At 34.6% G+C, this 18,150-nt stretch overlaps 1 protein-coding gene across 4 annotated transcripts in view; it reads left to right on the top strand.

Annotated features, from left to right (window-relative positions):
* The window catches only part of MAP3K20 (mitogen-activated protein kinase kinase kinase 20), a 209,649-nt gene that overhangs the window by 106,125 nt on the left and 85,374 nt on the right, over positions 1 to 18,150 (top strand). For all 4 annotated transcript variants that reach the window (XM_020990990.2, XM_020990989.2, XM_078146970.1 and 1 more), the window contains exons 5-8: positions 5,324 to 5,389; positions 8,324 to 8,352; positions 8,448 to 8,585; positions 16,970 to 17,056. In XM_020990990.2, the coding sequence (XP_020846649.1) occupies positions 5,324 to 5,389; positions 8,324 to 8,352; positions 8,448 to 8,585; positions 16,970 to 17,056 (320 nt within the window). The remainder of the gene's footprint in view (positions 1 to 5,323; positions 5,390 to 8,323; positions 8,353 to 8,447; positions 8,586 to 16,969; positions 17,057 to 18,150) is intronic.

Below are 18,150 nucleotides of genomic sequence, written 5' to 3'. Positions count from 1 at the left end.
GCATCAACAATTCAGTGTATCCCAGCATCATATGACAGGGTAATTGACAATCTTACCACTGTAATTTCTTGACACATTAGATGGAGAAACCATAATGCCATTGTTCTGCAAGACTTGGTTTATACTCAGGCCCAAGGAGAAACTGATTTATCATTGGATTAGGTCTACCCATTTTGTATACATGGTATATACTAAAAATAGAAATCACTTTCAAAAAATATATTATTCATGCTGCCATATAAAAACAATTCAGATTTCATTTTATATTTAATACAGTTTTAGAAATCACTCTTGGAAATTAAATATTTTTAACCTACAAAGTCCCCAGAAAACTAGCCAATAAAATGTCTAATCCTTTTTTTCTCTCATAAATTCATGTACAACCTAATGCTTTCTGAAGTAATTCAAATTCCATTTATTTTTATCTTTTTTCTTTTCCATTTTCACAACTGTGAACCTTTTGGAGTTTTATTTATAACTATCCAAGTTGCTCTGGAAACAACTTGACCTAAATAATGAAGTTACATTTGTATTCCAGCAACTCCTAGGAAGCCAATGTCCAAATTTTCTTGGAGCAATTAACTCTATGTAGCTCATCTAAAGGCATAAGAGGAGAAATAGTAAATTAAGAATCAACAAGAGTTTGAATCTTTCCTCAGACCTTTCATAGCTCTGTGATTGTGAACAAGTTCCTTACACTTCAGTTTCTTCATCTGTAAAATGGGGACGATTATACTTACTTTACTCACTTTACACGGTTGTTGGGAGGAGCATGCCATATAAACGTGAACTGTTGTCATTATATAAAATATCAGCTTTCTGCATTCATCTATATAAAATAATATTTAATGATGTTTCATATTCAGGAAAGGGAGCAAGTCCTACCTTGATTTGATTAGTAAGTTATTAGTTGTTGTCCTTCATACTCAAGAGGACCAAAATGACATCACTATGTTGAGGTCAACATACATTGTGTCTGACTGTGATCAGACCAATATGAGCTCAGAAGGCTCTACCACAGGTCAGGCACAAATAATCCATCTGAACATTTAGAGTGGAGATGTCTAAATTTGCACATCAAAAGAAAAAAAAAGTAAGTTATATTGATTATCAAAAGCAATACATTCCTTTTGGAATTATCCTATTTGAGGTTTAGCCTGGAAGATAATGTACCTAGAACTGGTGAATCCTGTTTCAGAATTTAATCCTTTTCAAAGCATTTTGTTGTAATATCACAGTCATCTTTCTGTGGGTTCATATGATATCACAAAGGGCCTGGCTCATCTTTAAGCAAAGATCTAACAGTGTTATTAGAAGTTCTGCTGCAACAAAACCCATCCCATTTAGCCTATCAAAATAACAGAAGAATGGCAACAGTGCAAACATGAAAGCCTCCCCTTCCTGCCATTGCATTTACCTAGATTTTCATTTACATTATTTAGTAATATCCATTGTATATAAATGAACCTGGTCGTTTTGTATCCTGCTAAACTACTTGTAAGTATGAGAATAGCTCCAGGCTTCTGTTTATCCCAGAACAGCCCCTCTTCAAACCCACAAATCCTATTCATAGAGGTCATTTGGCTCTAAGCTAACAACATCACAGCCCTTCTCTAGGGTACTCTCTGGATACATCGGCAGCAGTGCGGGGATGAAAAGACTAAGCAAATCAGGAGGAAATATAGGAAGAGGCAGTTAAAAGAGCACTGGAATTGGAGTACGAGGATCTGAGTTCAAATTTCAGCTCTACTGTTTAGTAACCTGTGTAATTTTATGTGTATTATTTCACTCTCTTGACCTCAGTTTTCTCATATGTAAAATTGTAGGATTGGCTGTCAGTCAAGAAACATTTATTCAGCACCTACTAAGTTGTACAGGCACTGTGCTAAAAGGGTGGACCAAACGATGTCTTAGAACCTTGCTAGTTCAAAATCCTCTGAACTGACCGGATAGAGGAAATGTGTCCTGTGATTGTAAAGCAATATGTAACTGTAACGTGGTTCTTAGAGCATTTCCCCTTCAAACTTCTAAAAAATGTTCTGAACAATAGCAGCAGTGTTGGAATATTTCACCATAGTAACTGCTGTGTTACTTAAATCCATAAGTTTCAATATGTCTGGGGGAGAGAACCAACTTTGATACTTTGAAGTCACATTATTTCCATAAAAGAAAGTTATATTATTTCCTAAAAATAGAGGGGAAAGGGGAAGAAACAGTACTATAGTCATGGCTTTAGTCTACTCTTATAAGGAAACATGTAGGACTTACAGCTTAGATGGAAAGACTTGGTTTTATACCTTCAGGATCAAACGTTGTGGGCCTTTGAATTTGACCATCATACCTGCCAAAAGCTTTAAGAATTTTCAACAGTTTGAGGTGGTGAGAGACCAAAAGATGAAAAATTCAGTGCAACTAAGAATTCTCATACATTTTAAAGGAATGAGTACCTTGTACTTCTCTAATGAGATAGCAGTTTAAGAAAGCAGAAAGGCTTTCTATTTTTAAAGACAGAAAAACCAACAACCTGATCTTGAACACTTATAATAGACATCTATGGGTCAATTCTCTAATAGTATGAAGTAACCTTAAGTTTCCACAGAAGTCTCCTCAAAAGACACATATCAACATCTTCCCCAAAACTAATATAAACCTAGAAAAGGTACTATTTCATTTTCAAATTTGTTGCATTTTTAAAAAGGAAAAAAAGAGTAGTTTGAAAAAAAAGTAAAAACTTTATAGTAAACATTGATACTGTAACACTAAATATAATTTTGTGTGATAGATTTTTGTGTGTGTGTGTTCAGCCACTTCAGTCATGACCAACTCTTCACGACCCCATTTTGGGATTTTCTTGGAGTGATTTGCTATTTCCTTCTCTAGTCCATTTTAAGATGAGGAAACTGAGGTAAACAGGGTTAAGTGATTTGCCCAGGGTCACACAGTTAGTAACTGTATGAAGCCAGATTTAAATTCATGAAGATGAGTCTTCTTCATTCCAAGCCCAGTGCTCTATCCACTGAACCACCTACTTGCCCACGATTACTGATTACTGATACGTCATTTATCTTATTTCTGTAGATGTAATAAGATTTACATTTTGCAATATACAGAATTATATAGTATTTGCTGTTATTTCTATAAAACTTAGATAGCAAATTCTTGTTCAGGTTTTTTAACTCCCAATCATAACATTATACTATGGAAAAATAAAGTTTATCATGAGTCATTGGAGCTTTAGTGTCTTGTCTAGGAACATGATCCATCATAAGTGTGATGATTGCCTTTGTATTTAGAATCATATTCTTTATAAGTGTGACATAGTTCAAAAGTAACCACCACAACAAATGTGTCTTTGTCTTTTGTAGTGTGTAAAACAATTTTGCTTGGCAAATTTTTTTCAGAAATTTATCTCAGTAATTATTGTCAGTATAATTTTTCTCTTAATATATTAATACAACAATAATAGGAAGAAGTAACAAATTCAATGAGAAAGATTTTAAATGCACATTCTAATCATAAGCATTTCACTTTAACAACTTGAGAATATTAAAAGTGTTATATCCACTCAGTAAATAAGTAATCAATATTGTATTCAAAAGATTTCATTTGAAAAAAAGGGAAGGGGAACCTGTATCTTGACGTTCAAATTTGTAAGAGAGACTTTATTATAATTTCATCTTGTTCAGAACATTTAAATTATTAGCCTTTTTCTTAACTTGTCTTTAGTTCTTTCCTTCTGAGAAGAGTTCATTCTATCTATAGCTTTTAGATATTTTAAAATACAGAAATATCAAAGGTTAAATAAATTTTAACAAAAATAATAAAATACGTGGCATTTAAGATTTACAAAATACTTTTTATACATAATGTCATTTGATTTTATTTGTCCTTTTACTACTATAAAAATAATTCCTGGCAAAAACAATTTAGTAATGAGAATATAGTAAAAAAAAAAAGTGGAAATATCAACAAAAATAATTTTCTAGAATCAGAATTTTCAAAATTAACCACACACTATTTGGGGGGATATACAAACTTAAGCAATTGTACAAGTAAGGAGGTATTCCTTGGGCTCCCATTTTCTCCTCTTTACATGAAGGGAACATTTGAATAGCTTAAACACAGGGGAAGAAATTTTTCTTCTATTTTTATATTTGCATCTTGCAAAAATAGCACATCTGTCAGAGCACTTACATACTGTGGAGATAGACAATATGTAAATTCAGGCAGCAAAAGAACGAAAAAAAAATCACTCCTGGGACACTGACTCAAATCTGGGCTTTTCCACACTAAGTGGATTCCTTATTGGCAAAACTTCATTTGTTAATTATGTGTTCAATTTACAGAGTTAAACAGACTTACTTTTAGCCAAAATATGTAGAAGAAAATTTCTGTTCAAATTAAAATATAAATTTCTTCAGAGACTAAGCCTTTGTGAAAATAATAAAATACTTTATATCTATTATATATATGATATATTTCTGTCTAAGCGTCAATTGCTTTGTAAATGATAGCTCATTAATTCTTACTCCTCTTTCTAATGCCCAGGTGTAATGAATATGAGGAAAGGAAACCCTGGATGGATCTAGATCACTCCAGAAAGTCAGATGAAACCTTAAAAATTCAGTCAATAATCTGGATTTTCTAAACATTAAGGATGTTGATTATTTGTAATATTTTAAACATATTGTAAAATAGTAGTAGACATATGTATAGAAGATTTTAAGGTTTACAATGTGCTTTCCATGTTTTTATAGTATGTTTACAGCAGTCCTAAGTCAAGAATTACAAGTACTATCATCATTTTCATTTGACAGATAAGAGAACTGAGGCTCACAAAGATAAAGTTACCATAATTTGGCAACTTAAATTAATATTGGAGGTGGGGTTTGAACCTAAGTGTCTCCAGACTTCAATTGTAGAACTCTTGCTACTAATATTACTTGCCAGAGGATAGATTCCCCAGTTCATGTTTAGTACCTTTGGACTGCTGGTAGTAGGGTATGGAATACCTAGGATACTTAGCCTTAGGTCACACTTTTGACCAGTTACTTTGATAACAGCACTTAGATTCATCCAAAACCCAGAAAATGAAGTTCCCATAGATAGCACCTTTAATCATAATCCAACATGTAACAGATCAAAGTACATCAATGTGACTGTGCCATGATTTCCTGTCTCCACTCCATCAGTCATAGAATAACAAGATACAAAAATCCAATTTGTGCTGTTGTCATTTTTGTTTAAAGAAGCAATGTGGTACTGACACAGTGTTATGAAACTAACATTGGTGATCCCTTTCCCCCCCTTCTCAAACAAATAGGAATGCACTATTTACATATGGAGGCTCCAGTCAAGGTGATTCACAGAGATCTCAAATCAAGAAATGGTAAAGTAGCTATGTACCTTTAATCTTCTTTTTCCTGTAGCCATTTTGGAAGCTTGGTTTTCTGCACTAACAGTTCTGAGCTTATTCTTGTTTGAAAAATCATATTACTTTTGGATTATTTGGTTTTAGTTTTTCTTTGACTCACTCATACTTGTATGAGCCAAAGTGGTGATGAAAATAACTGGAAGGATTAGCATCCATTCACTGTATCACTTAAAATCTGTCTGAGGGGAAATGTATTGACTGTTATTTTTTAGTTGTGCAGAACTAGCTGAAGTTTGGTGGTTTGCTATTAAAAACCATTAATCTACCCACATCAATAGCTCTGTCAATGGCATAGTCTTTTCGAAGTGTTTCTTCTCTGTCCAGGGAATTGCTATCCCTTTCCCCCCTGTAACCTGTATAACTTTAGTCTTCTAATGGATGAGGAGATATTATGCTTGGACAGGTGTTCATGTGGTTGGATGTGGGGTGAGGTAGAGGAGCTTCCCTTGAAGGGGAGGTACTAGTGATCTCCAATTACACCTTTCTCCCACCTAGAAACATATAAAGGTGAAAAATGTGGCAAAGGCTATTGTGGTAGCTGCCACCTTATGATTAAGCAAGTCAAGCACCACAATCTACTAGTTGTTTTCAGTTGATCATTAACTTCCCTTTGTTTTAGGTGATGTTGGTACTCACTTATAAGCTCCCTTGGACTAGGTACTATGAGTTTTCTATTTTGATTACAATACTTTTCCTAAAATAAATGATTTTGGGGGTTTCTTGATTCCAGTGGAAAATAGCAAACTTTTAAAGACTGTTATGACCTCAAAATTTTTAGGATGTACTTAGGATGGCCAGCAAATCAAGGGGAAAAAAGTCAGTCTCATCCGTAAGTTGCCTGGTGATTTCAATCCGCTAAAATTGCTCTGTAAGAAAAATAAATTAAAGTTCATTGTATCCCTATTCCTAGCCTCAACAGTGAAAAACTCATAATATCATTCAAAGGTTGGTTGAAATCTAGATATTGCTTGTTGTCCTTGAATGTGTATTGTTTAGACATGGACATGTAAGGAATTAAAAGTTTCCAACAAAGCAGAAATAAGAAGATGGCAGCTTCCTGTTTGCAAGCTTAATTTATAATAGTATATTGTGTGCATCAAAACTAAATTTGACTTCTAGATCTTCCTGAATATCTTGGCTGTATTCCTTAAGATATAATGTCCATGTGCAAAATTGGGCAAATTCTTCTGATTTCAATGCTCAAAATTTGATTCTTTAAAAAAAACAAACACCCTGCCTATTGTTGTATCATTAAGCCTAAGTCAAGGCTAAAAGACTAGCACAAGGTGAGGCTTGATCTTCCATTCATCTTAATAGCACATTAACTTTGAAGACTAATTATGACCATTTAAAGGTCAACACTGCTAATCATTGCACTGGTGATCATCATACCAGAACTATCCAGCTAATGCCTTTGTACAATACATGCCTTGTCCCCTGGCAAATTAATTTGAATAGATGTCTCAGGGGAGAGTCATGAATATGTCAAGAGTTAAATGTGTGGGAACCTCATGATTTTTCTGAGGTCCCATAAAAATCTGTCAGTAGAAGGGATTGTATTAGGTATTTCAATACTTGTTTAAATTTTTTCATAATATTGAAAAGAGTTAACCATCTTCTTTTTGTTTTAACTGTTTTAATATAATTTTATTGATAACCAAATTTTTCTTTTGAACAACAAAGGCCTTTGCCTACACCATCTGGTCCTTATATAGCAATTTAAGTTTTTCAGCCTTATGTTATTTCATTTGATCTGTTCTTGATTTAATTTGATTTATTCATAGGATATATTTGGGAGATAAGTTTTAGAGATATTATCATCCCTCATCAATAATAGTAAATATTCATTGAACCCTTATGATGCATAAGATGTAGAACACAGCTCTGGGGAATATGAACAGGGATACTACATAAACCCCTGCCCTTCTAGAGCTTAAAATGTATTTGTAGGAATAAAGTAGTTTATCTAGTCTGGTCCAGGATCACATGAAACAAAGATATAGCCCTACACTCAGAAGTTCTAAGTAAAGGGTTTCTTGATTATTTATAAATGAGTCTTTAGTAAATACATAAAAGCATGTAAGGCTAAATTAGCCAGCTTGACTTACTGCTTCCTGGGTCTGAACATAAATTCTGGTTCTCAGAAAAGAAATAGTCAGTGTATGTGATAGTACCTGGAAATAATCCCTGCCTCAGAAGTAAGGGCTACTTAATAGCCTGAGATTCTCAGGACTATATTATGCTCATGAGGCCAAAAAGAGCTGAACCCTTTTAAAAAAGTACCAGTGTAGGATAAGCAAATCCCAGAAACCTTTGAGTATACTAGTAATGAGTAAGCTAGATAGGGATGAACTCAAGGGGTAGTGTTCATTCCTTTGGCATTAAGCACTGTACTTAGGAACTTGTTAGTCATTTTAGCTGTTTCTTTCTCCTTCTTTCCTCCTTGCTCCAGAAGGAACCTGGTATAGCCAGACTTCTTCACACATACAACATGAAAAAAATATAATTTATGGATGAGGACAATTAGGCATGAAGCAGTTAATGACATCTTCAAAGTCATACAAAGTAGCTACTGGCAGAACTAAGGCCAGACTTTAACTGCTAATCTAGTACTTTTTTCTTTTTTTCCACTGAACAGTACCATTATCTGATGAATAAAAGACTTGGTAGACTTTTCATTTCCTGTATTTTAGTTTATAAACCAAGGCCACCTTTCCTTTGCAACATCATTATTACAGCCTTACTATTTTCTTCTTTTTGTAAATCTCCCAAGTGACTCAGTTATAAGTACTTATAAAGAACACGGAAATTTTAGGTTTTCATCAATAATAAGCTACTTTAAAGAGAAGAGATTGATAGTCATATAATTCTCTTTCTTTTTGCTTGTAGTTGTCATAGCTGCTGATGGAGTATTAAAGGTAGGAATGTTTTGTTAAAATATAGAATTTAAGGATCTCACTGTTATTTGATCACAAATAAATACAAAGTTGATTTGTGATTTTGTATTTCCCAGATCTGTGATTTTGGTGCCTCCCGGTTCCATAACCATACAACACACATGTCCTTGGTAGGCACTTTTCCATGGATGGCCCCAGAAGTTATCCAGAGTCTTCCAGTTTCTGAAACTTGTGATACATATTCCTATGGTGTGGTAAGTTGAATTAACATTCCATTATAGGTATGGAAAGCACAAAGCATGACACATCTGGAGTTAGAGTAATTGTGCTCAAATTTCATCTCTGCCATGTGTTACTTTGTAACTTTGAGTAAATTAATTTTCTCATCTTAAAAAGAGGGGATTGGACTAGATGGTTTTCATGATCCTTTCTAGCTATGAGTCTATGAGCCTACTATCCATACCACATAGAAGGAACTCATCCTGTCTTTGTAAAAGTCTTCATATTCCACTGAAATTAAAAGAAAAGGGGCATCATAGAGAGCTCTAGCTGACTTGTAAAATAAACTTTTTTAATTTAGTGTCAGTTCTGAATGATATGTCACCATTATGCTTCTTTTCTCTCTAGAGGGAAAAAAAATTGCTAGCTCATGAGAACACACTAGAGGAGGAGAGATCTGGGATAATACTATTGGCCCTAATGCTCTGAGTTGTAACCTCAGAGAAAGTGTCTGTTTTTCTGGGTGGAATTTGAGTAGTTTGAATGTCTACCACTGAAATTATGCTGGAAAAAAGTGGATCGTTTGAAACACGATTCACCTGAAAAGATTTCTGGGAGCTGGAACTATCAATAGAATAGTGAGGTCTGCTAATTGAGTTAGTAGACTTTTTCTTAGTGATAATTATATTTAGGGCTATGGTTTAGGATATTATGGAGGAGAAGGCATGAAGTAAAAAGGACATAATATCCCTAAAAGTGTTGAAAACCTAACTAAGGAATACAAACCTACGTTAACAAAACAGTTTAACAACATGAAAACAGCATATTGGTCAAATAACATACCCTTAATAAATGTTAATTAAGGTATTAATAATTTTTCATAAGCTATTAGAGTTAGGAGGAACCTTGGAGATGGTCTTGTCCAGAAGTGTCAAATATGAGACCACATGAAGCCCACGACACTCCCAAGTGTGGACCAGATTAATGTGTAATTAGGAAATATTTAACAATATATTTTAAAATATTTTTGTTAAAATTTTAACAAAATAAATAATATAGGTATATAAATTAAATAATATTATATTTTAACACTAAATAAATATCTGATCCATAAGAAACCTTACGTATGGGTTAGTGGCCTCTGTTTTAATTTGAGTTTGAAACCACTAGTTTAGTCCAACCTCATTTTACAGATGACAAAATTATAACCTCAGGCTAATTAGTGGGTAACAAGGTCCCCAACCCAGGACTAGAGCCTAGGTTATATCAACAAAAGCAAACAATATAGTATTAAGTAGGTTTTTGAAATAATTAATAGAATATAGAATTAAGTAAGGTCACAATAAGAAAAGGTACAAGATTAATCAGATGAAAGTTCTAAAGAAGGCAAGGTCTTACAAAGTCTAATGACATGGATGGGAAGAAGGCACTTTTTGAGGGGCTTTGTTTTGTGATTTTAAAAACAAAGCTGTGAATAACAATTTAAATGTGGGTAATTTACATCAACTCTTAAAATGGCACACTGTAAACTTTTTGGCTTGGGCTGAGGTATATTGTCCTACCTACCCCCATCCCTTTTCCTCCTCTCTAGCTATATTATCTTTTAATTCTCCAGAGAAAAGTCCTGTAGGATTAGGACAAGAAGTTGACTTACTGCCCCAGCCTACAGGGGTCTCTATTGAACCTTCCTAGATAAATCAGACTGAAAAAAAAGCAGTTGACAGAGGGTATAAAGACATCCCCCACTCCTCCATTTCCCCCCACCACAAGAAAAAAAATCAGATATTTCCCTCTTCTTTTCTGATTGCTTAAATATCCTTCTCTACCATTTATTTCTAACTCCTTAGTCAAGTTTTGAACGTGCTTTCAGTAGTCTAAATTCTATTAAATCATGTAATTTGTAACTGAATTAATTACATAATGGAATATAAATTTTGTTGTCTGTTAAGTAACCATGTTTGCTGAAAACTAAGCTACAGACAAGGTGTGTGTGTGTGTGTGTGTGTGTGTGTGTGTGTGTGTGTGTGTGTGTGTGTGTGTAAAGGCTAGAATTTAAAAGTTTGGAAGACAACACTGGCATCTGACCAAAGATTCAGTGTCACTTAACTGAGCCAGTTACCAAAAATAAGAGATGTAAGCCATTACTGGAAATGAACAAATAATTTTTATTGAAAGGAGAAGGGAAGGAGGAACATCTAAATTCTGAGAGAAAGGAGAGTCTTAAAGTGGTATCTTGATTCAAATATACATTCTACCTTTGAGAGTTGAGGTAGAGAAATGTTAAGAATCCATTGTGGATACTGTCTTCCATAATCTATTATAGAATCATTAAGAGTAGTCCCTTAAGGTAAGTTTATCTGTATTTTTGTATGTAGAAAAAATAAAAGGAATATTTATTTCTGAACCAGAAAGCAGTGAGAGTAAGATCTAAATGCTCTGAAAATGATGCTTTAGCTAATTTTTAGTTCCCTCTGGCAGTTCCTCTTGTTTTGGCTGAAATATTCAATCCTCATTCTTCTCTCTTTGCTTCTCATACATATTTGCATAAGTATATATATTTGGGTATTCACAGCTTTACATTTTGAGGGGGAAAATTGAATATAGTGTTGAAAACTATGTTGAAAAATCCAAAGTGAATATTTTAATAATTCAATTCACCAGGCACTTACAGTTAAGCTTGGAATCTCTTCTCAAATCTTGACTGACCACTTAAGAGCATTCATTGGTCATAAAGAAAATTGACCTTGTTTCAAAATAGCCTCATTTATGAAAATAATACTTTGAAAACCTAATATTTTTTTAGGGATCTTTGTGTGAGATATAAAAACCTGTTTTTGTTCAATTGAATTGGACTTTAAATGCTAACTGAAAACAAATACTTCAGATGTAAACTATAAAGACTTTAGGAAAAAAACAACTTTGTGTTTAAATATTGAAACACATGTTCCACCTTACTAGCATGGTGGGGGACTACAGGTTCTCATTGTGGGTTATTCTCAGATTTCCTGTGTTTTCTTTGTTACTATAATGAGTTAAATTGGAGGTGGACAGGGTGGGGTAAGGGGTATCCTTTATATCTTTTTAGCCTTCTTTTCTACCCCTGCCTTTTTTTTCAGTGGGCTTTTATTTGCAAACCTTTCTGTGATTTAAATGTTGAGTTTACTGTGGAAAAAAGCTTTTCCACTCAAGTGACTAAACACTGTTCATCATTACATAGGCCTGAACTTTCTCCATGAGTCAGATAGAATTTAGGGAGATCTCAGTATAGATCTTACCTCATTATAGCAAGATCTTGATTTGGGGCTAGGTCTACCTCCTGTATTTCCATTTGGAGATTTAGTAAACATTTAAATCATTTCAACAAACAGTTCAACAAGATAAAGCAAACTTTCCACCTATCCCCCACCCCATTTCCAAATTCATATTCTAAACTCATGAATCTCTTCAAATTCTGCTCCCCCTCTCCTACACACACTCACACATTCACACATTCACACCCCTCACATTCTTTTGAAGGCCAATTACGTTCACGAGAAAATATTATTCTCTTGACTAGTAGATACAGAAATGTTCCCAGAATGACTTTGTTTGCAGCTTTTTCTATTTTAAAGTCGTGAAGAGCATCACTTAAAATGTCTGGTTTTTCTTGCCTAAAAAGCTACATCAGCAGAATCCCATTCAGAGCAGTATTTCATAAACTAAATTTAATTATAGGCAAGGGTGTTTACTTTTCTCAGGCCCTTTCATATTCCAAAGCATTTGCAATGACCTAAGCAAATACCCCAGTAGTCAGGGTTTTTAAGTAGGGAAAGAGCAGAAGGAACATTTTCCAGACTCTTATCTGTAGTCAACTACAAATTGATATCAGATCTAAAAGGTAGTGTTTGGTATTGTGGTTGGGTGGGGAGGATGACAGATAAGAGTAAAATGCCTATGGATTTGATGGAGAATATAATCATGTTAGCGCAGATACCTTTAGAAATGAGCGGTACTTGGGAGGGAACATTTGCCAAGACTGCAGGGGAATGTCTGTAATTCTTCAGAAAGTAAAGTGGACCTCAGAGATAACTGGAAAAGTTGTCATTCATCTCAATTGCCTTGATTGCCACTCTTCATTCAAAAAACACTTATAGATTGTCTGCTAGATGCCAGGCACTGTGCTAAGTGCTGAGGATGCAGAAACAAAAATTAAACGGCCCCTGCCCTCAAAGAGTTTACATTCTGTTAAGAGAAAAGATGAATGAACACGCATATAAGTGAATACCAAATATATGAAAAATCAAAAATAAAGTCTTCTTCACATTTCTCTTTGTTTCTTGTCTTCAAGGCATTAAAGTAAGAACTTACAAATTGGCACTAAGGAGAAGAATTAGCTGAAAAATCTGGATTATGATATATTTTTAAATGCTTGTGGCAACCTGTACTATTGCCATAGCTTTTCATATAGATCCTTTTGAGACATTAAGCAGAAGAGATTTCTGGGGCATTGTAGAAAAAGTCTGGGACAGTTAGGGGTGTAGCATGGAGAGGAATAATTAAATCTATCCCTAATAATCTTATTTAAACAATTTATTTAGAACAACAATAGTTGATACTTTGCATTTTCTATACATACAGATGTATACAGATAAGTCAGATTTTTACCCAAGTAAAATGATCACAAATTCCATATTGGTTTAGTTTGAATTAATGACATAACTCTTTTTGGCATATAACAAATATTTCCAAGGATTACTTCAGATCTGCGAGAGCTCTTAATAAATATTTGATCACTGACTGATACTTAGATATTTTGGTTAGTAGGTCTTTCCACTTTCTACCTTTTGATTCTCTTCCAGAGGTTCACAGGGCAGTTAAAAATCAATTAGCTATTTTGCAAAACTCTATAAAAATGAATTGGATTTTGGGGAGCAGGGAATGGAAATCTATTTCTATTTTGCCTTAGACCTCTGAAAGCTGTGTCTCCTAGGTATGAAAACTGTCTGGCAGCAAGTAAATAACTTACTTAAGCCTTAAAATATATATATTCATCATAGAGAAATGGTTAGTAAATGACTCAGTGACCCCACCCCTTGTCAAGTAAGCCATAGCAAGTGGTTCTTCCATGATCAACAAATAACATTTCTTTAAGAAGATGGATAAATGGATGATAGATGATAGCTAGATAGATACGATATGATACAGTACAATATGATAGATACTTATTTTGATGTTTGTATATTTGTATGTGATGGTAATTCTAAAAGCAGAAGTCTGAAATTTAAGTCACCACTTGAAGGGCCTCTTTGGGATTAAGTGAGAAGTGTTGATTATTTGATCTGGTGCCCTTTTATAGAAAAATGGACTTTAATTAGAGGGGAGGAGAGTTCTGTGATCCTTCTAAGAACAATCAGGCCTTCTTTTTCTCCACTTAAAAATCAATAACATGCCAAATGACTTTTGGAAGAGATTATATATTAGGAACCTCTGAAGCACAATGAGCTTTGAAAATAGTCGATTAGGAGAGAAAACACCAGCCCTGGTTGTCTGTGATCCATGTTTCAGAAAAAGCCATTGCTCAGTTAATGACTTCTCTTTGTTGGTAAAAGGAAAAGTAGAGAAAATATGCCATTTTTCCCCAAGCCATCATTCCCCAAACTGAAAGCAGGATTTTTTTCTTAGCAAAAATTATTTCAACAGGTAAGTTCTGTAAAATGAATAACCTCATTCTTTATGTAAAATGAGATGGAGAAAGCTTTCTGAGGAGGAAGATTTCCATGCTATTCAGGTTGTGAGGAATAGACTTTAGGGTACATAGTCACTGTTGTTGACCACAGAAATTCACCTATTTTGCTATGAGCTCAGAATCTCTCAGAATGCTGGAAGGCACATGAAAGTTGTCTTGCCTCCTTAAGTTCACTGAAAGGATCTGGTATGGCTTTTTCAAGACCAAAGTAGAGCCTCAGCTAGTTTATTGTGGGGGTCTGATGGGGTGGGAAATAGAGAATGGTGGACTGAGGTTACAGTCAAGCTTGATCAGATGGCTTTGTTACAGATGCATACTAGTAATTGACTCTTTTAGAACGCTGAAAATCTTCCTATATACTGTTGCTCAACCTTCTTCTGACATTTGCCATTGTAGATAGGACAGAAAAATCTGTTGGAATATTGTGTGCTAGAAACTTGAGCTAGGAAATCATCGAGATGTGCTGGTACTAGAATTAAACTAAAAACATCATTGGCATTCAGAACACTGCAGTTAATGGCTCAATCCCCAATTGTTTTATATCCATCAGATGAGTTCTACAACCATTGCATGTCTAAGAAGAGAAAATTTTTTTAAAACTTTTGTATTTCCAACTCAAAGTCCTTAGAATAAATTCAGCAAATATTTAATAAATGCTAGCAATGCTCCAGATTCTGTGCTAGGTCCCTGAAATACAAAAACAAAAATAAAACAGCCCCTCTCCTCAAGTAGCTTATATTCTTTGGGGCAGAGAAATATAACTTCCATGTAATTTTTTTGGAAATCATCCAATTGGGTACTTTTCTATGTAGATGTACATCAATATTTAAATTTTTTTAATCTCCTAATTCTTTATCATGCACATTAACTCAAAATGTTATTAGCCAAGTTTTTAGTTCAAGTTTGCTGTGTGTAAGAAAGTCCTAGGAAAAAAAAAGCCATAGACTTTTTCTAAAGGTTTGGTGGTCTGAGGCTTTTAATTTATTCTAGGCTTATTCCTTTGCCCATTCTCTGTAGGAATATTAAATCACTTCACGCATGTTCTCTTCCTACCCCTTACATTCCTGAGTGTTACCACCAGTTGAGTGGTAATTGGAATAACGAATTGAGGGGTTTCATTTTTTCCTCCCTTTTACCCTTACCTTACCCTATCCTACCTCCTATCCCCTATGCCTACTGTTAGGCTAGACAGAGGTGATTGGATATCTCTTCTCATTCTTCTCTTGTCCTGAAAATATTGTATAAAAATACCCCTTCTACCTTTCCTAATAAGCTCTGTGACTCAAATAGAATTATTCAGTAGCTCTTCTGAAGAAGCACCTCACACACTTGATTAAAAGCCCAAATATGCTTCAGTGGATTTTTTTCCCTGCTTGAACAGCATCTGCCAATTTCCCTGATTCTCTGCTAATTACTTTCAGTATTAGCCAGAATTCATTCAACAGGAGGTGCTTGAATAAGACTGAGTACTGGCTAAGGCAACATTGGACATAGACTTAGAGGATGCTGCTAAGAGCTTTTGCCTGAGTGATATCTAATGCTCAATCTGTGTTCTTTTTACTTAGGAAAAGAGTATGTTTTATATTTGGAGCAGAGCAGTGGAAGTCAAAACCATTGAGTTCTCCTCTTGCCTCTATGACTGAGTCCATGTATATAGAATACAAAAATTACAGTTGTGCTACCATATCATTTGCTTTTTCAAAAAAAAAACCACCTCAGTTTGCCCTTCTGTAAAGTGGGCCTGATTCTTGAGGTGCTGAGAACCTTAATTCTTTTGATTGCTGTCAAAGGGAAAAGTAGCTTAATGTCTCAACATCCATTACCTGGTCTTTAGAACCACCTTATTCTTTTCAGCACTCTTGATCTTGTCATGTACTTAGAAAGTCTTATTCAGAAGTTTAGTCATTTCTGAGGAAATAGCTAGTAGTAACTAAATAAACCGTGGATCTATCCATATGAAAGTAAAGGGTTTTATGATTTTTTGAATTTAGTATGATAACAGATGTTATAGGTAGAGGAAAGTGAAAATGTTAACGTCCCACGTGGACCATTCACTAAGAGGATTCATGTTGGCTAGAGATGTCTCCAAAATTGGAAACCTAGAAGTTATACTCTTTCAAGTACCTGCCATTTTGGGTTAAGTATTTTGGCACAGGTATGGATTTTGAGCAAATTACATTTGAAGAGACCTTTACTAAGCCTTTAAAACATGTATTGAATTTGGATTGGATTACTAAGCCTTCAAAACATATATCAGATATTGAATGATTGTCTTATAAAGACATCTCTCAAAGTCTGGGTGGGAGTGACAAGGTAGAGACAGGAAGAATATATTACTTCATAAATATCAAGTAACCAAACACAAAATCCGATTTAGGGGAATGAATGAGAATTTTAGTAGATTATAATAAGATGAGGATGCTTACTCAGGCCCATTGGTTTGATAAAATTTTTAAGTCCTCTGACTCTTTATGTTCCAGTTTCTAAATCCAAATTTCTTAATAAAGAAAAAGAGAGGAACAATATAAAAATGTTTAGAGGTAATCTTATTTATATATATGCTCATTTGTTCAAGTTTTTATAGATGGGATCTGATGTGCTGGTAATTGGTTACAGATATATGCTATACCAAGTTTCAATAATATTCCAAAAATACAAAGAACAGGAATAAAATTTATATTGTTTTTGTTCCAGGTTCTCTGGGAGATGCTAACAAGGGAGGTCCCCTTTAAAGGTTTGGAAGGATTACAAGTAGCTTGGCTTGTAGTGGAAAAAAACGAGGTAAGACTACGTTTCTACATTCAGGTACATAGATCAGAAAACAGTATTGGGGTTTTGCAAAAGACTTTTTCATCTTCTTCAAATTGAAAGTAAGTTCACGCTTATGGAAAGATTAGCAGTAGGAGCTAACACAAAGGGTCAAAGTGATGTTATTCCTCATGAATGGACCCTTTACATCTAATTGTTGCAGCTTCACGTCGTGATGCTGTAGATCAAAAATTGTACTAGTACTGTACTAGTTTCTCAGTCTCAATTGTAAAACCTAGGGGTTTGTTCTTAGTGATGAAAGAAGCCATTGCGTCCAAGGTAGGGGAACAGTTTAACTCCATCTCCTGCGTTTAGGACATCTTTTTACTGGCCGGGAGTTGATCTATCTGTAAGAGACCTTCAGCTACTTCAACTTAACTCTCCCAGCAGGAGTCACTATAGTACAAGAAACTGTCGCTTAGATGAGAATTTCAAAATAAAAGAAGAAAAAATAGTTTCAAAAAAGGGGAAAAATTACAGTTTTGCCACCTACGTTCACCACGACATTGAAGATGAGCTCCTCACTGGAATTGGCGAGGCAGTGGCATAACTGTTCCCTTCTTCACGCAGAGCCTTTCCATTTCAAAAGGACTTCAGTGGCGTAAACACCGTTTGTGCTGTGTCCCCAGCGTCGCTTTTCTTCTTTCCACAAATTGAGGCTTTCAGTTAGTCGGACCTATGAGCCTACATCAGAGAACATGGCACATTCATATCAAAGAGAGCAACTACATTTTGAAAAGGTTTAAAATTGTGACTGAAACGTACAGCCATGGAAATTGTCAGCATAAGGATGAAGCATTCAATATCGAGGTATTATGGGAACGTAGATAACCTTATGGAAGCATGCCATTGTCTTTGCTGTACAATATAGCTTTATTTCATATAGCTTCATGATTTTCAAATCTTTTCTAACCAGTTCCCAGAAGTGGCTAAGGCAACTATAGAGTAAATTAACAAATAGTCAAAAAAAAGAGAAAGATTTGGGAGTAGCACAGTTTAAACTTTTTAAAACATGCTTTAAATGTATTATATTGCTTCTTATCTCCATGTACTCACAGGAAGAAGTT

Source organism: Phascolarctos cinereus, unplaced genomic scaffold (genome assembly GCF_003287225.1).
Source record: "Phascolarctos cinereus isolate Bilbo 61053 unplaced genomic scaffold, phaCin_HiC Scaffold_726;HRSCAF=1367, whole genome shotgun sequence".
Classification (NCBI taxonomy): Eukaryota; Metazoa; Chordata; class Mammalia; order Diprotodontia; family Phascolarctidae; genus Phascolarctos; species Phascolarctos cinereus.
This window is presented reverse-complemented; position numbering and strand designations above follow the sequence as displayed.